The sequence below is a fragment of the Notamacropus eugenii genome, chromosome 1 (assembly GCF_028372415.1).
Source record: "Notamacropus eugenii isolate mMacEug1 chromosome 1, mMacEug1.pri_v2, whole genome shotgun sequence".
Classification (NCBI taxonomy): domain Eukaryota; kingdom Metazoa; phylum Chordata; class Mammalia; order Diprotodontia; family Macropodidae; genus Notamacropus; species Notamacropus eugenii.
The window spans coordinates 209590161-209617412 of NC_092872.1; the positions used below are offsets into that span (position 1 = coordinate 209590161).

A 27252-nucleotide genomic window follows, 5' to 3' on the forward strand; every position below is an offset into this window, starting at 1 on the left:
AAGACTTAAAGCAAAAATAATGTTCAAAATCTTAAGAAAGTAAAATTATATAGTGGTGTTAATATTCTTTTTTAACCCTGTCTGGGAAGCACTAATCCAACATCTTTGCATATTAGCATTTGGAGTTTTGACTTTTCATCTACCCTTCACTGAGTTCCGTGAGTGAACAAGTTTTCAGTCATCCATATCCATCTGTCTTTTGGGGTAATGAATTAAGCTTATATAAGCTTAATAAGTTCAATGCCTCCCCCATCTTTTTCTGGCGTGGTGTAGATCTGGCATTCTCCAAGTTGTTTTAAGATGTTCACATTTTAGTTGTGTTTGGGTTGAATGGTGGTAAAAATTAATATAGGCATATCCTGTATGTGTATGTATATGCATGTGTATTTGCTGTATTTATGAATAAACACACACATATGTACATATATATAATGTTGCCCCAACCAAGAATAATTTTTAATAGTGTTTAATGATGTCACCAAACCCTGCTATAACAGTAAGTAGACTTTTATGTTTCCATTCCTTTCAGTAACTTACTGTTTTTCTTTGGATGTAGTGTGTAATCAGGGGGTCAGAGTAGCATCAGGAAAAACTGGTTTTGGAAGCAGTATGTTAAGGGAAAGGTTTTGATAATAGGGACTGCACGTGTAGCACGTTTAGCTGTTTCAAAATATTATTTGTGTTAATGGTGGAAAGAAGACTAGGCTAACTGTTAAGAGACTTAGTTTTTAGTCCTTAGTCACTAACTGTGTCTTTATTTTTATTTATAAATTTTGTTTTGAAACAATGCTTTTTGACCAATTGCCAGATGAATCTCTCTAAAGGATATTTTCTGAAAAATTTAAGCAAGATTGCCTAATAGTGTGGTCGTGACTCATGGTACACATCATTTCCATTTCTGTAGTTTACCATAACTAGACTCATAACTAGGTCAGAGTAACTGGAGCTCAGCCTCAAGGCATTAGAATTCTGAGGTATTACCAGCACTCAGTTCTCCCTTAGCCTATAGAAACAATTGAGTTTGGCACCCTTGTTAGCAAAAATAATTGGTTAAAAGTAGAAGCTACCTGTGAGTGCTTTCCCATTGTTGATTATTTTCACTTTATCCTAAATATATCTTGTTTGTATGTAGTTGTTTGCATGCTCTCTTCCTCCTTAGATTGAACTCCTTGAGAGACTGTCTTTTGCCTTTCTTTATATCCCCAGCACCTACCACAGTGGCTGGCACATAGTAGGCACTTAAATGCTTGTTGACTTGACTCATCTGTATAATGAGAGAAAGGCATTTTGAAAAGAGAATGGTATTACAAAAATATAAATTATGTGTTCTTTATTGGATGATTGAGTATTTTTATAATCAATTCTCAGTGGTTCATTTATTAATTTAATCAGCAAAATATTTGATTAATAGATCAATGTCAACAGGAAGAGGGTTTCAATTACATTGCCAAGGGATTTTATTCTTGGTCCTGTACCATTTTGTATTTTTGTTGGTAACTACAAATTTGAAAGTGTCCCTTCTACATCTACAGTTCAAATTCTTAAACAGGACAGAAACAGAACTGTGTTGCCACTTGGGAATCTTTAGTGGAGGGTCATCAGGCAAACATTAATTGACTTTGAGTGCCAGTTTTCATCTAGCCCATTAAACATTGTAGTATAATGTATAGAGAATTGTGGAAGATCTATGTTCAAGGTTCACTTTTGATGATTCTGGGTAAATCATTTAACTTTTCAGTGTTCCAGGCTAGTTTCTAAGATTACACATTGCAAGTTATTATCAACCAGCATTGGTAGAGGAAGTTTCCTTATCGGTGAAATCATATGTGCAGTGCCAATCTTACTATTTTATCCATAATGATGCTATGGGTGATTTTGCTTCTCATTTAATTTGCTGAAAGTTAGATGTATGATGTGCTGTTGCTGTTGCTGCATTCCTTTGATTGACCACCCTTGAAACCCTATTCAGGTTAGTTTGTGGTGACTTGTTATTAATAAATCATAATAATAATCGCTGTATTTTAAAAAAATGATCACCAGACAATCTGGAATGAAGTAACTCATTCCAGAATGATTGATAGTTGGATTTGACATTGTTTTCCATTTAATTCCTCTTCTATTGCTTTATCTTGATGTGGAAGTATCTCTTTGTTTTCAGGAGCTATGTCAGCAGAGCATAGGCTTTGACTGATTGTGTCAAGCTGGAACGGCTCCTGTAAGACCCCAGTGGCAGACTGTGTCTGTTGTAGGAGGATGATTTAAATGTGGAGAGACACAGCACCAGAACATTGGTCTCAAGCTTTGATGATTAAAAGAACAATTGGTCATGATAATTCGGCTCATGATATTAAGGCTTACCTGTTTCAGGATCTACTCTACTCCACTTTTTAAAAACCAGGGGCATGTTGCTATTTCTATTCTTCTGGCATGTCACTTTTCCATAATTTCTAAATGATCAAAGATATTAGAGCTATCTACAACTTTGTTCAGCATTAGCTAGCCTGTAGAGCTGTACATTTGCAGTAAAATGTGCTCCTCACCTAACTTAGGCAACCTTTCTCTCTTTATGTTTAACTGTACTACTTTTATGTTTAAGTGTACTTTATGTTTAATTGTACTACTATTTCCAATATCAGTACAGTTCTTGTGAGGCCAGATAGTATGCAAACTTGTATACTTCAAAGGTATATATAATGATATTTTTGAAAATCAGTTTTAAGGTTTAGGAAAGGCTAGTTTCTAAGATAACACATGGCAAGTTATTATCATGGCATTCTTGCATGCTGCAGGATAATAATTTTCATAGCACTGAGGGAATTTAGCTTTTTTTTTTCTTTTTATTTTAGGGTACCATATTCTCACATATATTTTACTAAATGATATCTAATAGAAAAGGTATTAATGGAATTATGATACTTTTCACAAAAGATGCTCCACCCAGTATTTACAAGTATATGTCTTCAGACTTAATTAGTTGAAAGAAAAGGGAGGTCTGACATTATAGAAAGGGAATCTTATTCTTTTATTTCTGCTTTATGAAAGAGAAATAACTGAATCGTGACTTTTAATGTAGATAGCTAAAAAACAGGGCTGGATATTTTAAATTACCCACTTATTGAAAATTCCAGGGACTTAGCATATTTTAAAATATAGTGTTATAACACTAAATTTAAATAAATTATCTGAAAAAAATCTAGACATTTGGTAAAGTTCTTAGCAGTAGCATAGCTACAGACTATTAAAAGAGAACTTGGCAAGATGGAAATAATTTTAATTTTTCTTTTAAATATATACAGGTCTATATATGATGACCAACCAAATGCACACCAGAAATTCATGGAAAAACTAGACACTTGTATCCGCAATCATGATAAAGAAATTGAAAAGATGTGTAATTTTCATCATCAGGGTTTTGTAGATGCTATTACAGAACTCCTTAAAGTAAGAACTGATGCAGAAAAACTCAAGGTAAGAACCCAGTTAGAATTATACTTATATTTGTTCTCAGTAAGTTATTAGAATATTAATTTAGTTCATGTTGCATGTGCACACATCGGTACTGAATGAGATCCTGTCATAGAAGTGAGTTAGTATATATTTTGGGGGATATTCTTTCTGCTCTATTAACACAGTTGTCATGCTAATGACTGAACTTATCCATCCATTTCTTCCCCTTCTCTTCCCCCTCACCCCCCTTTTTGGATAGCTAGTAATACATTGACTTAATAGGCTTTCTTTCCTTGAAGGAGCTTATGGAGGCTTTTAAAAACAATGTATTTGAAAACCCAATTTATAGTTTGACTTTTAAAAATTTCTAAAATTGATGAGCAATTTAAAAAATTTAATTAAAATAATATAAGCATAAAATCCTCCATATTATTTGAAAATGAGCTTTTATAGAGATTCATGTTTTCCTTTAAAAAGTTTTTTCAATTCCTGCTCTATATTTCTCAGATTATTAAAAAATAGATACTTTTTTCAGTCAGGATACTAAATACTTTTTAACAAATGCTTTTTAAAGCATCCTTTACATTTGAAAACATGGCAGATGGAATAACCCTAATTTACCAAGGGTTATGATTAGAAAACTGTTTTTTTAAAGGATATTCAGATAACAAGAGACCAAATAAAACATCAGTGAGGCCACTGAGCATTTTTGTTTAGAAATTAATGAGATTTTTAATAAACCAGAATGTGCTTCCTTGCTATGATGACCTAATGAGTCACTTAATATGTGGGAAAATCTGAAGTTGAGCTTTGCTTGCACCTGCAGTATTAAAATGTTGCTATGGATTGAAGATTTGTACATTTAATGTTAATCAACCACCCAGTGTTTGCATTCAGCAAAGTATGAATGTTTAATTACCATAAAATGCAATCATCATTTCCCACAGACAATGAATGGCACATAGAGCTCATTGAAGTTATCAAAAAGGGACCAGTGGTCAATTGGGCCACTGATTTGAATTGTTTGACAGACTTAGAGAAACAAGTAAAGTTCAAAAATCCTGAGTAAATTTGAGAAGTTTGCCACAGAATCTGTTAAAAAGAACTGTCATAAGTAATTGAAGTTAACAAAAGCCCTTTGCAATAAAAAGTTCAAGTTCAAGCTGTAGAGTTAATTTGAATTCCTTTGTTCTAAATTTGTCAAGAAGCATGATCTGATTACAAGGGTGAGCAGTTAAATCAGGGCAATATGTGCTTATTTTTCTAACAAAGGTGAAATTATTTTTAAGGTCCAAGTTACTGATACCAACAGCAAGCTTCAAGACGCTGGAAAAGATGTGAGTTTTTGGTGACTTCTTTATGTGTAGTGAGTAGATGGAGTTTATTTGAATTGTTATTTTAAAATGTGAACTTTTTCATATCCAAGGTGATAGCTCAAACAGAAGACATCATTCGATGTAGAATTCAACAGAGAAATATTACAACTGTAGTAGAAAAATTGCAGTGTTGTCTCCCAGGTGAGTAACATTATCTTTATTATGTTTGTCTTGATAGCATAGTAATTAAACGCTGAAATCTAGTCATTCACCTCTATAATTTAAATTACAGATTATCTGGCAGTTATCCCAACACAGCCCCATAACTATCCCCATGTTACCATTATTCTCCTTGATTTTTCACCATTTTCCTAGCTGTTTTACAAAGCCTTTGTTTGATTATCTATTTCATTAATATCCCAAAGTCCCTTTGTTCCTTATAGTGACCTCCATCTCTGTTTTCCGAGGGAGGAAGGATGAGAAATATGCATTTGTGAATTTCTTTTCTTAAGCCTTTGTCTTCCCAACAGGGCTTGAAAGAAAAGGTGAAGAAGCATCAAAAAATACTTGAGTTCTGTTTCCCTCCTCCTTCACTCTGAAATTCTTTCATAACATTTTTTATAGAACCATGAGTTATTTGATTTCCTGTTTTGGAGCCTCAAGTATTGCTTTGTAAAAGAAGTATAGGGCAAGGAGAATTAGTCTTTTTAAAAATTTATTACCTGATTCAATGCTTCCTTCTGTTCATTGACAAAATCATAGGTTGACTATAATTGAAATCATGAAAAAGAATTAACAACTCTCCTGTGTAGAAGGAGCTCCAGATCTGGATTGCAATGACCTGTGTTAAACATTGTAGCCCTACCACTGTGTGATAGTGGGCAAATCTTAGCCCCTTTGAGCTTCACTTCTCTTAAATGTGAAATGGGAAAAATGTCTATCCTGCCTAATCTACACAGTTAGTATGAGGATCAAATGAAATGATTTGTGAAAAGCACTTGGTAATTCTTAACCTATTGCATGAATATCTGACATTATATTTTTTAAGATATTAGACCAAAAATTTCTCCAGTGCCCAAGTGATATTGATATGTCCCCGTGGGAGACGTTGAATCTTTTAGAACACTAAATCTTGACTGTGATCTGAAAATACTGAGAATACTACCAAGAAGTAGTATTTATAAGTCCCATTTATAGGGTATATTTCAGTGGTCTGAAAATCTTGCTTTGCCTTTCTAATGTATACCAAAGAGTAACTTTAACCTTAACTTAGGCACTTGGGAGGGGTTCAGGAATCTAATAGCCAAATGGATCTGTGAGTATTCTTTTCAACCGTGCATATTATGACTAGCTATGTAGATTGCAAATTCACACTGTGGATTCTTATCCATGGTCCATGTCCCATGGTTCAATATATTTTCTTAAATGGAGGCTTATTAAAAATAGTTAGTTATGTAAAACAGAAGAGAAAATTTGTTAACACATTTTATTGACCAAGAGAAAAGTTACTTCTTTCTTCCAAATGATAAGAAGGATTTCTAGATCCTTCTGAGCTATTCTTTTTAATTTAGGTTACGTTGCTTTGGAAGATTAACTTTTTGGCTGTGAGAATATGGTTTTTGGTTTCAAGCTAGATTTTTGGGATTTAAAAAAAAACTGCCAAAATGACCTGTTGGATCATTAATGCTATCTTTTGAAAATAACATCCTGACATCATCAGATAAATTGCAAGAGTCATACTGGCAGGTTTCTTAAAAGCGCAGATGCCTAGTTGTATGGTTGGTAATAATGATAATAATAATAGTTAGCATTTATATAGCACTTTAAAGTTTTCTGAGTGCTTTACAAATGTGATTTCATTGTATCCTAACAACAGCCCTAGGAAGTAGGTGGTGTTATTTTCCTCATTTTACAGATGCAGAAACTGATACTGACAGAGGTTAAGTGTCTGTCTGAGACTGAATTTGAAATCACATCTTCCTTACTACACAGTTCTATTTCTTATTTATTGTACAATCTTACTGCCTCTAGATATAAACCTGAAAAGTTGGATAATGAGGGAATTGTTGTATTAGACTTATTGTAGTACTAAAGTGGCCTACAGGAGGGAGAGGTGGAAGAATGAAGGGAAACAAAATTCAGTACTAATACTGCTATTGCCAATCTCAGTCCAAGGAACAACTTTTTGGATGTGAATGAGCAGGGTGCCCCTCTTATTTTAGCCACTAAGCTGGAACCATAAACAGGGAATCAGCAATGTGATTCCTATACCACTTTTTAGTATTGAGGCCAGCAAGCAAGATTTCTCCTAAACTTAGGACTAGCACAGCTGTTGGTTTTGGAAACACTGTTTACTTGGTCCATAAGAGTTCCTGCTGCTCAGTAACCACTTCGTCAATTACTTGGAATATTTTGGAATTCTAATTAGGCATTTGGATGAATAGTTATTTATATGATTTCCTAAAATATTTGTAATACTATATTGTTAACACTATATCCTTTTACTGAACCCTGTGAAAATTATAGCAGATAATTAACAATCCTATGTCTTTAATGATAGAAAAGAATAAACTTCATTTTAAAATCAGCCTTTTAATACAATTCATATAATCTGCTGTAAATGTCGTAGATTTTCCTATTTTTAATGGATTTTGGAATACATCTTTCACTGTACTTAGTAGAATTTTATGAATTGATTTTTAAAAACTTGTTAGTTTATAAGATTATATTTGTGTTGATCCATAGTAGGGATATAATTTAATCAATGAATAATAATATTAATATCAATCAGTAATATCAATGATTAATTATATGTTACTATATTATGTAATTGGCATATACAAAATGTTATAATTAATAAATAATGAATTAATGAATTGAGGTTTTATTTACACTTTTATTGTAAAGAATAATTTTTTCTTAGTTTAAGAAGGTTATCAAACCTTGGTTACAGATGTTAGAAGATAGATATTAATCTAGATCTCTGTTGTGCAACATGGGTATATTGAAATTCAAACACCAATTTTGTTTATGTAGAATCTTAGAATTTTACTTTAAAAAGAATAAGATTAAACAGTGGTTGAAATGAGACATGTGTGTTTTAGGTATTCATCTTTTTGGTCCCTGGCTACATATTATAGTTTTAATTTCTTAAAGTATTATTTTTAAACCAAAATGTGTTATAGTAATTTAATTTTGTTTTAATAGTCTTGGAAATGTACAGTAAGCTAAAAGAACAGATGAATGCAAAAAGGTGAGTGGAGTTTTATGTTTATTTTTAATTTAATACACTAACTTGGGTTTTTTTTTCAACTGAAGGATTGGAGAAAAATAGCATTGACTTGTCATGTATGGAATTCTCTTTCTGCTTTTCACCATTATTTGTTTTATTTATGTGTGCTAATCATCATCATTAAAAAAACCCCAACCTTGTTATATATTGATCTGTGCTAAGACATAGTAGAGATTAATTTGCATAGATTTAATCCCTTGCTTTTATTAGTTTGTAATCTGAGAGCTAATACTGTTCATAAAATTAACACACATATAACTGATCAAGAATGAAAAATGATACAGATTAGGCCAGTTAATAAAATTAAGTCTTTCACTAAACTGTGTTGTAACTTTAGTCCTTATGGTGCTATGGAGGTGATCTTAACTTTTGAAGGATATGTCAGTGAAACACAAGCTCACATAGGTTTTAGTAAACTGTAAAAGTTTTTAATATGGAGCAAGTAAGAGGGTGTAAGTTCTTGTATGTTTGGAGAGGTTTATCACCAGAAGGTTGGCCACTAGGTGAATTTTTTAGCCAAAGCAACTCATGGTCAGGAACTCATACAACTCAGATGAGAGAGGCAGTGATCAGATTCCCCCTAGGGAGCACAAATAGCTTGCAGATTGCCAGCCTGAGCATCCCTGAGATCTTGGAATAACACAAACACTCAGTACTCCAAGAAAGCAACAGCAGGATTAACTCACAAATTCCCTCTAGAAGTGTGCTGAACCTGGCCCTAATATAAAGTCCAAAAGTAGACTGGAAAAATATGCAAACAAAAAAAGAGTCTCACAAATTAAGAATAAGAGAATAATTTCAAAATATCTTCAAAAGGAAAAAAAACCCCAGCATGGGTATAAGTTTAACTGGAATTCCTGAAAGAATGCTGCAGTAATTAAAAAAAAAGTTTTTATAAATGATGTGAAAGTATTAAAGGTAAACACTGGAAAAGAAATGAGTGTTATAGAAGAATTGGAAAGAGAATTAGCATTTTGGCACAAGAAGTACAAAACAAGCAGCAAATTCTCTGAAAATTAGAATTAACTAACTAGAAGCTAATGTTTTCCTAAGACAACAGAAATATTAAAACAAAGTCAAAAGACTGAAGAAGCAGAAGAAAATATAAACTGTCATTTGCAAAACAACCAGGAAAACAGGTAGAAGACATAATTTAAGAATCATTATGTTACCTGAAAGCCAGCCAAAAAAAGATCTTATGCATCATATTGGATAATTTCTTTTTTTTTTTTTTGGTAAGTTCTTTATTTTAAACTTAAATTAAAAAATGAGAAAAGAAAAAAAAAACATTTTCATGTACACAGCAGACCATAAGAGAGGATTCAATACAAAACAATAAATTTCTATTTTAAGAAAACCTATATAATAAATACTCAGCATTGTTTTCAAAGCTGCCCAACTTTTCTTTGCTTCTTTGTTGGTTTTCTTTTGTTCTCTGCTGGGTACTTTTTATTTTTTTCCCCTCCCTCCCCCACCACACCTTGAGGAAGGCTAAAATTAAATGTGTATATGTATATATATACATATATATACGTATATGCAAATTCATAGATATCAATAAACACACACATACACACTCATACACACATGTATAAGACCATACTGTGCTTATTTCCCCCTGTCACCTGTTTCTTTGAAGGTAGATAGTGTCTTGCTTCATAAGTCCAAGTCTTTCTATGTTTTTCTAAATCAGCCAGCTCCTCATTTCCTACACCACAGCAATATTACAACCCAGTCACAATCTCTATGAGAGATTTTTTATGAAAGTTCCCCCTGCCAATTTTCTGCATTCTTTCTATTCTTGGCTGTATAGGTTTTATTTATACATGAAAATTTTAATTTAAAATAATCAAAATTATCCTTTTTATACTTCATCAGTGCTCTCACCGTATAATATAGTTTAAGGTCTGATACTGATAAATCTACTTTCTTTACATCTTTTCCCTCTGATTTCTTTGAAGTTCCTGGCCTTTTCCAAATGAGCTTTGTTATTATTTTTTCTAACTCAGTAAAATAATTTTTTAGTAATTTAATTGGGATGACATTGAATAAATAGGTAAAATTGTCATTTTAAAAATTATATTGGCTTTACCTAGTTATTTAGATCTGAGTGTATTTGTATAAAAAGTGTTTTATGTTTATGTTCATTTAGTTCTGGTGTCTGTTTTGGCAGATATTTTATACTGTCTAGGTATTTTAAATGGTATAAAACAGTTTGAATAATATTGCTGACACATAGTGTAGTTTCTCTATTTTTCACGTTTGTTTCAATCTATTTTGATTTTAATTATGTCTGAGAACATTATTACTATCTGTTTTTTTCACATACTAAATTCTATTGCTCTCTATTTTATCTTTGTGCGTATCTCGTTTTTATAATGTTTCCTGAAAGCAACATGTTATATTGTTGGATTTAAATTTTTTGTTTAATATTTTTTCCTAATTGCATGTAAAAGCAACTTTAATGTTCTTTTTTTCTTTCAAATTTTGAGTTCCAAATTCTATCTTTTCTTCCCCTATCACCCTCACTCCCCACTGAGAGGGCAAGCAGTTTGATATAGATTATACATGTTTGGTCATGCAAAACACATTTCCATGGCAGTCATTTTGTGAAAGAAAACACAGAAAAAAACCCAAGAAAAATAAAAAAAAAGTATCTTTGATCTGTATTCAGGCTCTACCAGTTCTTTCTTTGGAGATGGATAACACCTTTCATTATAAGTCCTACAGAACTATCTTGGATCATTGTATTATTGAGAATAACTAAGTTATTGAGTTCAGATTTTTAATTTGCTATCCATTTCAGTTTTATGGGCAGATTTGTCTCATTCATATTCTAAGCTACAGTTACTTGCATATTTTACTCCTTCCTATTTTCCTCACTATTATTCTCACCCTGTTTACCCTATCCTTCCTTACTTCTCTTCCTTATTTCTACCCACTGCCTTGCCCTCCTATTTCTTAACCTACTCACCCCTGCAAGAGTCCCTGCTTTATCATCTTCCACCCCACCCTCTGAATATGAACCTAGATCTTCTCTTTTATCCCCATAGTAGTAACTCTCTATGGTTATGTTCTTTCTCCTTTGCTTACTTATTTTTAAAATTTATTTTTATTTTATTTTGGTTTTAGTGGCTATTAGTATAATCAAATTGTAGTCCTGAGGTAGGAGAAATTATGCTCTAAGCCTCAGGTCCTTCTTACTGTTATCTTCTGAGGTCGCTTAGGTTAGCTGCAGACTTCAGCTGATTCTTCTTTCACAACATGACTAATGTGGAAATGTTTAATATGTTTATATATATATTTATATATATATATCCTATATCAGATAGCTTGCCATCTTGGAGAGGGGGGAGGGGAGAAAGGGGGAAACATTTGGAACCTTTTAAATTTAATGTAATTATCCATTATGTTCAAAGAAAAATCAGAATAAAAGGGAAAAACCACAGAAAAGAAAAACCAACAAAAAGAAAATAGTATACTTTGATCTGCATTCAGACTCCGTAATTCTTTCTCTGGATGTGGATAGCATTTTCCATCATGAGTCTTTTGAAATTGTTAGATCATTGTATCATTGAGAAGAGCTAAGTCTATCAAAGTTGATCATCATATAAAGTTGCTGTTAATACTGCACAATGTTCTCCTGGTTCTGCTCACTTCATTCCACATCAATTCATGTAAGTCTTTCTAGGTTTTTCTGAAATCTGCCTGCTTATAATTTCTTTTTAAAAATAATTGATTTTTTTGGTTTTCAACCTTCACTTCCATAAGATTTTGAGTTCTACATTTTCTCTCCCTTCCTTCCTTTGATGTTTCCCAAGATGATGTGCAATATGACATAGGCTTTACATATAGTTCATATTAAACATTTTCACATTAGTCATGTTGTAAAGAAGAATTAGAATCAATAGGAGAAACCATGAGAAAGAAGAAAGAAAAAAGAGTAAATAGTATGCTTCAGTGTGCATTCAGACTCCGTTGTTCTTTCTCTGGATGTGGATAGCATTATCCATCATGAGTCTTTTGGAGTTGTCTTAGATTCTTGCATTTCTGAGAAGCTGCTCATCACTTTTTTATACAAGAATGATATTCCATTACATTCATATATCACAACTTGTTCAGCCTTTCCTCAAATGATGAGCATCTCCTCAATTTTGAATTTTTTGCCACCACAAAAAGAGTTGCTATAAATATTTTTGTATATGTAGGTCTTTTCCCCTTTTTTATGATCTCTTTGGGGTATAGACCTTAGTAGTGGTATTGCTGGATCAAAGGGTATACACAGTTTTATAGTCCTTTGGTCATAGTTATAAATTGTTTTCTGGAATGGTTGGATCAGTTCACAATTCCACCAGCAATGCATTAGTGTTCCAATTTTCCCATATCTTTTCCAACATTTATCATTTTCCTTTTTTGTCATATTAGCCAATCTGATAGGTGTGATGTGGTATCTCAGAGTTCTTTTAATTTGCATTTCTCTAATCAATAGTGATTTAGACTATTTTTACATAGGAGTATAGATAGCTTTAATTTCTTTATCTGAAAACTACCTGATTGTATCCTTTGACCATTTATCAATTTGTTGTTTATCAATTGGGAAATGACGTGTATTTTCATTAATGTGATTCAGTTCTCTATATATTTTAGAAATCAAGCCTTTATCAGAGACACTGACTGTAACAATTGTTTCCCAGCTTTCTGCTTCCCTTCTAATCTTGGTTGCATTGGCTTTGTTTGTGCAAAACCTTTTTAATTTAATGTAATTAGAATTATCCATTTTGCATTTCATAATGTTCTTTATTTCGTTTGGCCTTAAATTCTTCCCTTATCCTAGATCTGACTGGTAAACTATTCATTGCTCTCCTAATTTGCTTATGGTGTGTCTAAATTTTATGTCTAAATTGTGTACCCATTTTGACCTTTATTTGGTATGTGGTGGAAGGTGCTAGTCTATGCCTAGTTTCTGCCGTACTATTTTCTAGTTTTCCCTGCAGTTTTGGTCAAATAGTAAGTTCTTATGTCAGAAAGTGGAATCCTTGGTTTTATCAGACAATAGATTACTATAGTCGTTGACTACTGTGTCTTTTGTACCTAACCAATTCCACTGATCTACCACTGAACTTCTTAGTACAAAACAGTTTCGATGATTGCTGCTTTATAATATAGTTTTAGGTCTGGTATGGCTAGGTCACCTTCTCTTCCTGCAAATGATCTTGCTTCCTGTGGTCCCTCCAGTGACTGCATACTACAACTGTCCTCTGCCCTGAACTGAAACTCTGCTCCCCCACATGTGACCACAGCCAACAGAGTCCCTGCCCCTCACTACTACACTCACTAGGTGTGTACCATCTCCTTCTCCCCACAGCCACAGCCCAGGACACCATCTGGTCAGTACTACTGTGCTTGGTGTCCCTTGACGGTGGAAGGTCCTTCAATTGTCTCCTACTTAGCACTCAGACTCTCACGCTGTTTGTGAGTGGAAAGTTTTGAAGGCTGCGGCTGCCTCTCAATCCAGCTATCTCCAGAGCTTGTTGTTTGTTTATTCTGGAGTCAGCCTGGAGGTGTTTGCACTTTACTTGGACCAAACTTCTGCCTGTGGAGGTTGGGTCTTTCCTGGGGTCTTCCCAAATTGTCCTAGGAGGACATTTGCTTTGCCCTGTATTTATTTCTGCTATTCTACGGCAATGTTCTGTCTTTTTTTTTTTTTTTTTGTGGAGGAAATTTGGAGAGCCAGAAGTTTTCTGACCTACTCTGCCATCTTCCTGGAATCCTCTCCTAGGATGATTTCATCCCATCAGATTTCAAGAAATCTTAAAAGAAAACTGCTCAGATCTTTTAAAACCAAAGAGAAAAGTAGAAATAGAAATAATCTAATGGTTTCCTCTTGAAAAAAACTACAAAATGAAAACTCCCAGGAACATTATAGCAAAAGATCCAGAGCTTCTAGTTAAAGAAAAAAAATTGCAAGAAATTACAAGAAATTAAAAGGATCCATAATCAGGATCACAAAGGAACAGAGATTTGTAATAAAATATTCTAGAAAGCAAAGGATATAGACTTACAAACCACTCAGTAAACTGTGGATTATTATGCTACAGGGGAAAATAATAGATTTTTAATGAAAAAGAGGACTTACAAACATTCCTTATGAAAAAACCAAAGCTGAGTATAAACTTTGAAATACAAACATAGGAGTTAAGAGAAACATAAAAAAGATAAATAGGAGTGAAAAATGGAAAGGTGATATACAAGGCTGAAGTATTTACATTTTTATATTATTAGGAACATATGATACAAGTATCCCTTAATGTCATCAGGAATCACAAAAGAGGGTTAAATAAGACAGAGAGCCTAGAAGTGGTTTTGTTATGTTCCAGTTATCTTAAAAGAAGAAAATTAATGGAAAAAGCAGTACATTAGGGAAGAAATGGGAAGGGTGAGTGGGGAAACTACTGTCTCCATAATCAAGGGGTGTGTGTGTGTGTGTGTGTGTGTGTGTGTGTGTTTGTGTTTGTATGTGTGTGTGTGTAAAAGACTATACAAGAAAGAAGGAAATGGAGTGGAGGGAATGAGAATCCCTTGAATCTCACTTTCATGTGAATTGGTCATAGGAAGGTAGAACCTACACACATATGCTTGGTGTAAAAATATATTCACCTCAATAGAGAAACAGTTAAATAGAGGAGAGAGGAGAATAGAGGGCAGATTTAGTTATAAGCAAAATAAACTCTAACCTATAGAATGGATCATGAAGAAGGACTTAAAAAAAATAGGAACCTGAGATTGTTGTTTGGTAAAAGAAAGGGTGAAGAAAAAATGGGGAGGAGGAAGTTGAAGCAGAATGCATCAAGAATAGAGCACTGGTTCTAAGCACTCATCTTTCTCATCCTCTCCCTTTTTTGTAAAGAGGAGGGTAGGAAGCAAAAAGTATAATCAAATAGAATGGAGAGAAATACATAATTAATTATCATACTTAAGAATGTAAATGGGATAACTTCACCCATGAAATGGAAGAAGATAGCGGAACGAATTAGAAAGCAGAATCCAATTTGTTGTTTTTAAGAAAAACCCTTGAAACAAAAATTCACAGAACATTAAAATAATGGAGTGGAGCAAGATTTATTGTGCTTCAGCTGAAAAAAAAAAACTCAAACAAACCCAGGGGTCACAAATACTATCTCAGACAAGACTACAGGAAAAAAGATTTAATTAAAAGATATAACCAGTAAAATTACATTATGCTGAAAGGTACCACAGATAATGGATTAATATCAATACTTAAACGTATAGTGCTTAATGGAATAGCATTTCAATACTTAAAAGGAATAGGCAGCTAGGTGATTTAGTAGACAGAATATCAGATCCAAATTTAGGAAGACTCATCTTTCTGAGCGCAAATCCAGTCTCAGACATTTATTAGTTGTATGACCCTGGTAAGTCACTTATTCCTGTTTGCCTCAGTTTCCTCATCTGTAAAATGAACTGAAGATGAAAATGACATACTGCTCTAGTATCTTTGCCAAGAAAACACCAAATAAGGTCATAAAGAATTGGATGTTACTGAAAAACAGCAAACAACAGATAAAGGAAAAAGTCAATTATTTACAGGGAGAAATAGATTATAAAACTACAAATAGTTGGGGACTTCAGTGTATCTCTTTTAGACCAAAGCACATCTAATTTAAAAAAATAAGAAAGAAATTAAGGATCTGAATAGAGTTTTATAGAAGTTAGATATGATAGATCTTGGGTAATTACTGAGTGGGTAGAAAGGTGTTTATTTTGCATTATAAACAAATTAGAGGAGCAAGAAACAACACACCTTTTATAACTATAGACAGGAAAAGAGTTTATGATAGAAATGATCACAAGTGATAAAATGAACATTTAGATTACAACGGATAAAAAAGTTTGAACACAAAACCAATGCAGTTAAATTAGAAAGGAAACAACTGGAGAAAAAAATCTTTGTAGCAAGTTTTTGTTATAATTACATAGCATATATGGAATTGATTCAGATGTATTAGATAAGAGCCATCCCCAGTTAATAAATGATTAAATGATATGAACAAGTAGTTCTCAAGGGAAGAAATTTAAGTTATTGACAGTCATATGGAAAGCTGTTCCAAATCACTAATAATTAGAGTAATATAAATTAGAGCAAGTCTGAGATTTTATCTCTCACCATTAGATTGGCAAAATTGATAACAAAGAAAAATTACAAATGTTGGCAGAGCTGTAGGAAAACAGATGTTTACTATTGGTAGAGCTGTGAATTGATATAGCAGTTCTGAAAAACAATCTATGTTATATTATTATTTTATACATTATATATCATATATTATATTTGTATTATATTATATACATAAGATAATATGTTGTATTATTATATTATTCCCTGAAATGACCAAACTCTGTAGAACTTTTGGCCTAGCATTATACCTATATCACAAGGAGATCAAAGAAAGATGAAAAGCTCCTATATGCAGAAATATTTGTAACAACTCTTCTTTTGTAGTGGCTAAGAGGGTGCCCATTAGTTGCGGAATAGTTGAACTAATTATAGCATATGAATATAATGGATTACTATTGTGATATAAGATGAAAGGGATACTTTTCAGGGAAATCTACGATGATTTGAATGAAATTTATGCAGAGTGAAATGAGTAGATCCTAAAGAATAATTTATACAGTAACAGTGAAGACAAACAATTCTGAAAGAATTAAAACTTCTTATTAATGCAGTGATCATTTATGATTCCAGGTGACCAATGCTGAATTGTGCTCCTTGATTTCTGACAGGTGATGAAGCACATTATGCTGAAAAAAAAAATCCGTTTTCAGAAGTAGTGAAGGGCACTAAAATAAAATTCTTAAAATAATGACCTAAATTATACAAATTGGCAGTTAACTGGGAAAAGTAGGGGGGAGAAAAGCACCCAAAAGAAAGTGCCTAGGAGATCGTAAAAACTAAAAATTTGTTAAAAACACTGTAGCCATTTCCAAGCAAGCCAGTTTCTTCTTGCTGAACATATGAAATGTAGGCAAAAAGTTTTAGACAAATTGACCAATAGGTGAATTGGTTTTAGGGAAATTGACTTTTAGTTATTTTGTTCAAGGCAGTTGGTTAGCTTGCTTCCTATCAACCCTACTCATTTTACTTCAAGTCACTTCCTTACAAGTCTAGTACTATTATTTTAATTTTATATGGTAAATTTATCATGTTAGGAAAAGCAGTTTATTACCAATGTGACTTTGGACAAGTCACTAAATTTTTCTGAGACTTAATTTCCTAATCTGTAAAATGAGGAAGTTAGACTAGATGACTTCAAAAGTCTAGCCCGCCCTTAAGTCTCATGTTCCTGTGTATCTCATGTTACACTATGACCTGATAGAACTTTGCTTCTTGCCTCAGTCCTGCCACTAACTAATTGTACAATTTGGCCTAATTAGGTAACTTTCTATGCTTCACTTTCTTGATCTGTAAAATTGAGGCGATAACATCTGCCCTCCCTATTTTATGTTTGTTGTCTTAGGCAAAATGGTTTCTGATTATGAAGCAAAAATAGTGAATTAAAATGTAGTAATTTACATAAAAGCTATTTGAAAGGTAAAAAACACCATCAGCGTTTCTCAGACCTTATTTTGCAGCAGCAAGGGTTATTCTTAATTACCTAAGTACAGATATTATGAAATTCTTTTTTTTTAAAGTTCATTTTAATTTAATTTTTAAAAATGCCATGCATAATTTGGAAGGGAAAAGACTTGAAATCATTAAATAGTGTGAAAAATCACTGTACTACATAAAAATAAATTATGTTGATGATAATAATGCTATGAATGAATAAATCAGATAACCAATAAAGAAGCTGTACTTATGTGATTTAGCCTTGTAAACAGCCATTTCTGAAATTGTGCAGGTCACTGTAATGTGTGCTAAATAGAAAAGAATGCTTATTTTATTGAACCCTTCCCAGTAAAGAAGGAAGAACTATCTTTAAAATAAGTTATGACTCGATGTATTTTTTGGAATTGTTTTTAAAGTTTTTGTAATTATAATGTTTCATAGAACTTCCTTTTTTCCTTTGTAGGTACTACTCTGCTCTAAAAACTATGGAACAGTTAGAAAATATATATTTTCCTCGGGTTAGTCAATACCGGTTTTGTCAGATAATGATAGAAAATCTTCCAAAACTCAGGGAGGACATAAAAGAAATCTCCATGTCTGATCTTAAAGACTTTTTAGAGAGCATTCGAAAACATTCCAATAAAATAGGTGAAACAGCAATGAAACAGGTGAGATTAATAATGAAATATTTTTCATCTAACGTTATTTAAAGTCAGATATTTTAAAGCTTTATTTCTTTTTTTTTCTATACAGAAGCTTTTAATGTTGTTCTCTAATGATGGGAAAAATTCTCATATTTTATATTTAAAATGAAAAACCAAAGAGTTTCAATATTTGCATAGTTAAATAAATTATAGAAAAAATCTATTTCATTTTCTAAAGCTTTATTTCTTATGAGAGTTATTACTATGATAGTCTCATCTCCCACCACCTTCTGAAAATGGTGTTATAGCCAAAAATAGTTTTGCAAAGTAAGCTCTGATTTCTTGCTCTTTTATCTCAACCTTATTCTTGTTATCTTATTTCTTACATAGGCCTGAGTCTTAAAAGTTTTTTATTTGTTCCTCAAGTGGTTAATCAACAAGCATTTAAACACTTACTATGTGCCAGTACTGTGCTAAGTACTAGGAGCATAAAAACAAAAATGAAGCAATTCTTATTCTCAGAAAGCTTACATTCTGTCTGGGGAGACATGCCTATGAAGTATATACACACAATAAAGTATATACAGATTTATCTCTATATCTTATATATCCATACATAAATACTTTATATATGTGTATGTGTGTGTGTGTATATACACACATATGTACATATGTGTATATAATGTACATGCAGAATAAAATAGAAGTTAATTAGGGAGGGTTCTAGCAGTAGGCAAAATCAGGAAAGGTTTCTTATAGAAGGTGATGATTGAGTTGTCTTTTTCAAAATTATTTATTTGTTTATTTTTTTGATTGAGTTGTCTTGAAGGAAATGAGAAGTCTATGAAGCAGAGTTGAGGAGGAAGTTTATTTCAGGTGTGGGTAATGGCCAGTGCAAAACACTTAGACGGGAGGTGGAATGCTGGGAGTGAGGAGCAAAGAGAATCCAGTTTGGTTGGATTGTAGAGTGCACGAATGGGAGTAATTTGTAATGAAAGTTGAAAGACATATTGGGACCAAGTTGTGAGTGACTTTAAAAGATAAATGGAAGAGTTGCTATTTTATCTTACAGGTAATAAGGAGCCATTGTAGTTTGAATTGGGAAGTGACATGGTCTTAGCTTCATTTAAGAAAAAATCTTTTGAAACCGGTAGGGAGAATGATTTAGACTAGGGAGAAGTTTGAGGCAGGGAGAGCAATTAGGAAATCATAGTAGTATTCCAGACAAAAGGTGATGAGGACCCAAACCAAGACAGGGCTTATATGAATAGAAAGAAGAGGTTGGATGCAAGAAATGTGGAAATAGAAATGGTAGAATTTGGCAACTTAGTGGGTATGTGAGGTGGCAAGAGTGAGAAGTTGAGGATAGTGGCAAGGTTATTATTAATCTGGGTGACAGAAACAATAGTGATGCTCTTGAGAAAAATAGAGTTCAGTAGAGGGATAGGTTTTTGTATGGCTGGCAGAATGATGATGTATTCTTTTTTGGGCATGTTAAATTTGAGATGTCTCCAGGACATACAGTTTGGAATATCCATCAGGCAGCTGAGGATTTATGACTGGACCTATGTGGGGAGAATGAGCTTGGATATATAGATCTGTGATGAGATAACCAAATTAGAGAGCATAGAAAGAGAATAAAAGAGGGCCCAAATCAGAATCTATAGCTGGGATAGATGATATGAATGATGAATTAGCTAAGCAGACTGAGAAGTCAAATAGGATAGGTAGGAGGACTAGGACAGACCTAGTGTCATAAAAGCCCAGAGAGTGAGAATATCTAGGAAGAGAGTTGGTCCATAGTGTCAGATGCATCAGAGTGGTCAAGAATAATGAGGGCTCAGAAAAGGAATAAGATTTGTCAGTTAAGAACACTTTGGTAACTTTGGAGAGAGCAGTTTCAGTTGAATAATGAGGCTCTAAGCTAGGTTGTAGAGGATTGAGGAGTAAGCAGGAGGAGGGGAAGTGGAAGCAGTGAGTGTACAGATAGCTTTTTCTAGAAGTTTGGCTGAGAAAAGGAGGGTTTTTTGTGTATGAGGAACCTATAGACAGAGATTGAAGGCTAGAGGAAAAGAAATGATTGGCAATCTTCTAGAGAAGATAAGAGGGGATGGGATCAGGGTAAAAATAGAGGGGTTTTCTTGGTAAGGAAAAGAAAAGACTTAAAATATTATACACAGTTGTATGTTGCTTTCTGAAGGATTTCATTGTTGTACATATCATTGAAGTAAAATAAACCCATGTAGACAAAGGTTAGCATAAAGTTGTTCATATATCTTTGAGTATCATTTGAGTTTCCTTTGATGAAACAAGACTAGCTGGTTCAGGTGCTTGTCAATACCATATCACATTTAATAGACACTTGAAATGAAAGATACTTGAAAATTGAATGTTTAACAAGTTAAAATCAATATAATAAAATTTATATTTCGTTTGCATTTATTTATTTTAGTCTGGACCTGTGATTTCACCCATTAGGGAGTTCCCTGATATGAAATTTCCCTCTATTTATGTAGATTGTCAGTTTCTTTTTAAATTATAGCTTAGAGAGTTGCTCGAGTGTCAGACAGCTAATAAGTATGCATCAGAGATAGGCCTTCAACCCAGGTATTTCTGACTCTAAATCTAGCTGTCTCTCTTTTTTACTCCTGTGATCTTCCTTTTATAATTAGTTACAATTTCAATTTTATTTAATTATATACATAACTATTTAGTTTTATACATAATCAGTTATATACATCAAACCTGAATCCTTACAGTTAGAAGATTTTGACTGTTAGGTTTTAATAATTTGTTTAAATATGGGATTAAGTGGAAATAGGAGCTGGAATTCTGTCCTGTAGAAAGTTGATTTTTTTATTTTCAAGGTAGCACAATTTAAGATTCTCAAAAGTGAACTGTTGGTGAGCAGTAGGAAGTAAGCTAGTGGTGAAACATCTGGAGCTCATCACATCCTGGTGTTAGATTCTCAGGTAGAAATTTTTAGCAAGAAGAATCTATTTGAGTATTTTTTTTTGCATGATTTCAATTTTAGAGTATGTCAATGAGAAATAGACTTAAAAATAAGAAATTTTGCTATTATTACTTTTTAGGAATGTATGTAGTTTATAGATCAGTTTCCTAAATCATTCTTTCCTTTATTTTCTCCCTCTATGAATAATAATAATGATTACTCTTGTTTGTATAGTACTTTGCAAAGCATTTTTCTTACTAGAATCTTATAAGGATATATGTTTGTTTAATGACTTCATTGGGAGAGAAGTTAATTTGCAAAATTCTTTACTAGATATTACTATTTTAAGAAAACAACAAAACTTAACAATTTATTGGTATACTTAGTATATGGTCATACTTTAGGTGTGATATTTCTTCAGTTATAGTTAATCCTTAGGTTTATTTTGGGTATATTATGGCAAATATTTCAAAATTTTTATATATTATGAATAATTAAGTACTTTATTGACACGTTATCTTTGATATCTGTAGAGTAGATGAGACTAGGAAAGAAGAACTTAGGGCAAAAGAAGAAGTTCCCAAAAGTTTACTGTCCTCTAAGTGAAACTTTTCTTTTTTGAATGCTAGACCCAGTACAGTGTGTTTCCTCTCGTTAAGGTAGGGGTGTGGGTATTTGTGAATGGGCTAGAAATGAGAATGGTTTGAGACAGAGTAGATTAGAAGGCTCTGAATTGAGAGACTTGAGGTCTAAGAATGTAGCTGTGGAAGAAACAAAGGGCACAGTGAAGAGATCCAAGGAAACCCAAAGTTTAAGAGATCTCATTCATTGGGAAGCTCTGTCAGGAAATGTATGCTCAAAACTTTTGATTCTAATTGAGATGGTAACACAAATGTATAAGATTTGGTGGTGGCAGGTTGAGAATTCAGAGGTTCTTTTATCTGTGGCTATAGAATGGACTGAGTGCTTTTATAAATTCCAATTTTGAACCTCATCTCAAAACCTGTTTTGAGATTACCTCCTTCATTGTCTATTGCTTAGGATTCCAGACACTTAGAGGAGAAGATATTTTTCTCTGACAAAATGAGAGTGGAAGGAGCTACTATTTTTTTTTTAACCTAAGGCTCTCCTGTTTTATTGTTGGATTTCAACACCTTTTCTTGTTGCCATTGTACAAGGGCCCATTAGGGAGTACTTCTTTTCCCTTCCTGTGTTTCTCATATTACAGCCTTTTCAGTATTTTTTTTCCTATTTCTGATCAAATAAGATATCCAAAGTACCTCATGCAAGTCAAATGTATAATTACTTTTTTACTACAGAAAATGAAGGATTTGGGCATAGGGATATTTACAGCTTAATGAATGCAAATATTATTTATGTTCTATATGAAATTTAATTTAGTTGTAATAAAATTGTGACTTGTCTCAGTCACATGTCATTATATGACCTAGAATGGGACAACTGTGTTCGAGTAACATTTATTGAATGAATGAATGAATGATAGGAAATGTGTGTGTGTGGTGCTCTTATAAGAGGACATACTTGTAAGATCATAAATGGTGTAGATTAAATAAACATGAACTTGTTTACTGAATCCTGAAATATTAAGATGAAGTTCTTGTTGGAACCTAAATTAAATATTTAACACAAATAAAAGGAAGTATTATTTCATAAGAGGGATTAAACTTTTGGAACATTGTTAACAATAACGCACTTTCATATAGTGCTTTTTATAGTTACAAAGCATTTCGTGTACATTATATCATCTGCTCTTTACAACAACTTTGCTAGGTGAATCATGGAAATATTATACCCTTTTTAAGGATGTGGAAACTGATAATCAGATGACTGAAGCAACAAAGTTACACAACTAGTGGTGAAGCCAGGATTCAGACTGAGGCCTTTTGATTCCAAACTCAATACTCTTTATAATACATTGTACTGACTATGTTAGAATTGATAAACAGAAAATATAAATTAGTTAAAAAATACTTAATCAGTTTATGATTTACTGAGCTATATGTGGCTACTAAGAGAAGTTGGGATATACCTGATCTTTGAAGTTGTCATCAGGAAGGGCAACTGTCTTTCTCAAAATACATCCTGTGGGGCCAGTATTAGAACTGTTGTCAATACATCCTTGGTTGGATTGAACCATAACGAGGCCCTCAGTGCTTCATGTAAGGTATAAATAAAGACAGGTAGGTGGTAGAGCACTGGGCCTGGAGTCAGAAAGACCTGAGTTATCTCCAGATTCAGACACTTACTAGCTGTGTAATCCTGAGGAAATTACTTACCCTCTGTTTGCCTTAGTTTCTTTATATGTAAAATGAAGATAACAATAGCACCTACCTCCCAGAGTTGATGTGAGGATTAAATGAGATAATTGTAAAGTGCTTAGCATGGTGCTTGGCATATAGTAAGCACTATATAAATGTTAGTTATCATCATCATTATTAAATAGAATATTTATTCACATACTTGCAAGTATTTGGACCATTAGTGAAACTTGAAATACCTACATTTTAACATGAATTTTTCTTTTTCTAAAATAGGCTCAGCAACAGAAAATCTTTTATGTTGCTCTTCAGAAGCAAAATAATATAAATATGGGCAGAACCATGTATGTAACTAATGGCGAAATTCCAGAAGAAAGAAAGGAAGTAACATCAACATATGCATTTGAGGAAGAAGATGAGAATGAGGAGGAGGTGAATATATTTCCTTTCTCACACATCTGCAGTTAAGTATCTTTTTACATATGGGCAGGATGTCAGTCTTCTGTTCAGAAATCCATGATGGTTTCCTCTTGCCTACTGCATCAAGTCTAATTTTTTTCTTGATTGGAAGGCTGTAAATAATTTGGCCCTACCCTAAATAACCAGTTTTATTTCTCACTGTTTGCAAATGCCTACACTGTAGTCCGATCATTCTCCAATTCTTCCATTTGTTTATATCATGCCTATTCTGTTTTTCCTTTTTTAAAATTGATTGATTTACTTTTAGTTTTCAACACTCACTTCCATAAGATTTTAGGTTTTACATTTTCTCCCCCTCTACCTCTTTCCCCCTCCCCAAGATGGTGTGCAATCTGATATAGTCTCTACGTATACGTTCATTTTAAACATATTTTCACATTAGTAATGTTGTAAAGAAGAATTAGAACCAATGGGAGGAACCACGAGAAAGAAGAAACAAAGCAAAAAAAGAGAGCAAATAGTATGCTTTGATCTGCATTCAGATTCCATAGTTCTTTCTCTGGATGTGGATAGCATTTTCCATCATTAATCTCTTACAGTTGTCTTAGATCCTTACATTGCTGAGAAGAGCTAAGTCTATCAAAGTGTTGCTGTTACTATGTGCGGTGTTCTTGGGTTCTGCTCATGTCACTCAGCCTCAGTTCATATAAGTCTTTCTGGGTTTTCCTGCCATTTGCCTGCTTAACAGTTCTTATGGCACAACAGTATTCCATTATAGTCATATACCACAGCTTGTTCAGCCATTCCCCAATTGATGGGCATCCCCTCAATTTCCAATTCTTTGCCACCACAGAAAGATCTGCTCCAAATATTTTTGTATATATCATACCCATTCTTACATTCTTCTTTGTTGGTGCTGTTCTTCTCTATTCATCTATCCTTCAAGAGGTTGCTCAAGTCCTATCTTCTACATGAAATTAATTTTTTCTGATTGCTTCAGCCTACTCTGATCTCTTCTTTCTTTAAGTTCGTTGTCGTCATAATTATGTATATATGTATGTATATATGTGTACATGTAATTTATATATATAAAATTATGCAGATGTTCTCTGTATACTATATATGTGTATGTTTTACATCATTATATATATTGTATTGTGTACATACTACATAATTATATATAGATATATGTGCATAATCTTATATTTTGTCATCACCACATAATTTTGTATTCAGTTGTTTTAAAAATCATTTCTTGTGCCTTAGTTTAGTCTTCCTAATTGGATTATAAATTACTTGAGGGCAGATAATTATGTCTTACACTTTTTTCTGAAATCCCACAGAATTCCCAGATATATAGGCACCCAGATATTTTTGAATTGAGAAAAAGAACAATAAAAGTACATGATTACTGTCTTTTTTTTTTTTTTTTACCACTGATGAGCCAGTGTGGTAACTCAGCCTTATACTTGGATGTTTCTAGGGGAAGAAGAAAAGGAGGGCAGAATGGGAGAGGGGGAGAGGAGAGATTATCATATATGCATATACAAGTGGTTGTCCTGTCCATTATCCTGAATACCTTACAACTTGATAGTATCAATTTAATTTACTCCTAATTTGAATATAGTGGGTCCTGTTCAGGTTCCCCTCACAACTATGAATTAAATGGTTTTTATATGTGAGAACATCAGTACATTACCTTTCTACTCCTGATATTTCTTTCAGTTCAATAGCTCCAGTGAACTCTGCTCCTAGAGGTACTATTGTCACTTCAAAGTTAGCAGGACAAAAGAGAACACCTGAATGTTTTTGAAATCTTCATCTTGTTTTGTATCTTTTTCAGTGTTAGTAGCATCTTGTTGCTAATGTGTGGTTTTTGGATCCACCTTCCTTTTCCATGCTTTTGTTAAAAGACGTTGGTCAGGTCCTGGATAACTTGTTTCCAAACTTAAATAATTCCTATTTACTATTGCTTTCAACATCCTATCCACAGTTTGCCGTATATTTTTAAATTAAGATTTGTATAGCACTTTAGCCTTGTGGGGGCAAATACTGCAGGTACTATTGTCTTAATTTTATAGATGAAGAAATTGAAACTTAGAGTGTTACATAGCTACTGAGTATTGGTTGTGGTATTCAAACTCAGATCTCTCTGACTCCAAGCCTAATACTCCATCTTACACTATGCTGCTTCTTATAAATTGTAGCCAGAATGATTGAGTAAGCACACTAATTTTATCATGTTCTTTCAGTACCTCATTATTTAATAAATATGTTATGTATTTGCATCTATGAACTTTAAGGTACTCTGTCATCTTTTTTGGGCAACTAGATGGTGCAGTGGAGAGTCTTCTTGAGTTCCAATATGGCCTCAGACACGCAAGCCACTTAACCCTCTTTACCTCAGTTTTCTTATCTGTAAAATGAGGTGGAGAAGGAAATGGCAAACCACTCCAGTATCTTTGCCAAGAAAACCCCAGATGAGGTTATAGAGAATTGTAGATGACTGAAAACAATAACATCATCCTTTACACATTCTGCTTAAGATCACAGTACTTATGTCATCATGCCTTCCTGTTATCTGATTCTCATTTGTACTGTCTCCCTGCTTTTTTTCCAACATTTACTAAGTGAGAAAATATGGTGTAGAAGGAATATTGAATTTTCAGACAAAGATCTACATAGTTTGAGTTGTAACTTTACCACCAAATGTTATCAGTTGTATAACCTTGAAGCAATTTACTTAACTTCGCTAAGACTGTGTTTCCTCTTCAGTAATTGAGTATAATACTATTTGTTCTGTCAGTTACTAGATGGCACAGTGGAGAGAGAGTCCAGGCCTAGAGTCAGGAAGACTCATCTTCCTGAGTTCAAATGTGGCTTCAGACACTAGCTGTATGAGTTGGTCATATGTATCACCAAGGCAATATTCATAGTACCGACAATGACTATGAATATGCCAGTGTAATTCTGAATTGCAAAGTATAATAGATTCTCTGTATAGAAGACAGAAGAAAAATATTTATTCAGACACCAGAAAGCCATATCCATTATAATAAACAAGAAGTCAGTATACATTAGCACTTCAGGGGACCACATCATTCCCAAACCTTGCCACAAACACATGCTCATAAGACTAGTTGTGCCTGCCTGTGTCCTCTCTCCTCTGCCCTAACTGCTCTTACCAACTTCCTCCCAGCTCTCCTTCACCTTTCCTGTTCCACCTGTTCAGCAAGCTCTTCCCACCACATGTGACTTAGACTTCCATGTGAT

General features: G+C 33.3%; 1 protein-coding gene across 15 annotated transcripts in view; it reads left to right on the forward strand.

Moving 5' to 3' along the window:
* EXOC6 (exocyst complex component 6) overlaps nucleotides 1-27252 on the forward strand; it is a 221852-nt gene that overhangs the window by 62451 nt on the left and 132149 nt on the right. For 14 of the 15 annotated variants that reach the window (XM_072625332.1, XM_072625352.1, XM_072625360.1 and 11 more), the window contains exons 2-7: nucleotides 3297-3468; nucleotides 4737-4784; nucleotides 4874-4964; nucleotides 7971-8016; nucleotides 18147-18351; nucleotides 23836-23991. In XM_072625332.1, coding sequence (XP_072481433.1) covers nucleotides 3297-3468; nucleotides 4737-4784; nucleotides 4874-4964; nucleotides 7971-8016; nucleotides 18147-18351; nucleotides 23836-23991 — 718 coding nt within the window. The remainder of the gene's footprint in view (nucleotides 1-3296; nucleotides 3469-4736; nucleotides 4785-4873; nucleotides 4965-7970; nucleotides 8017-18146; nucleotides 18352-23835; nucleotides 23992-27252) is intronic. The other variant, XM_072625342.1, reaches the window with a different exon arrangement.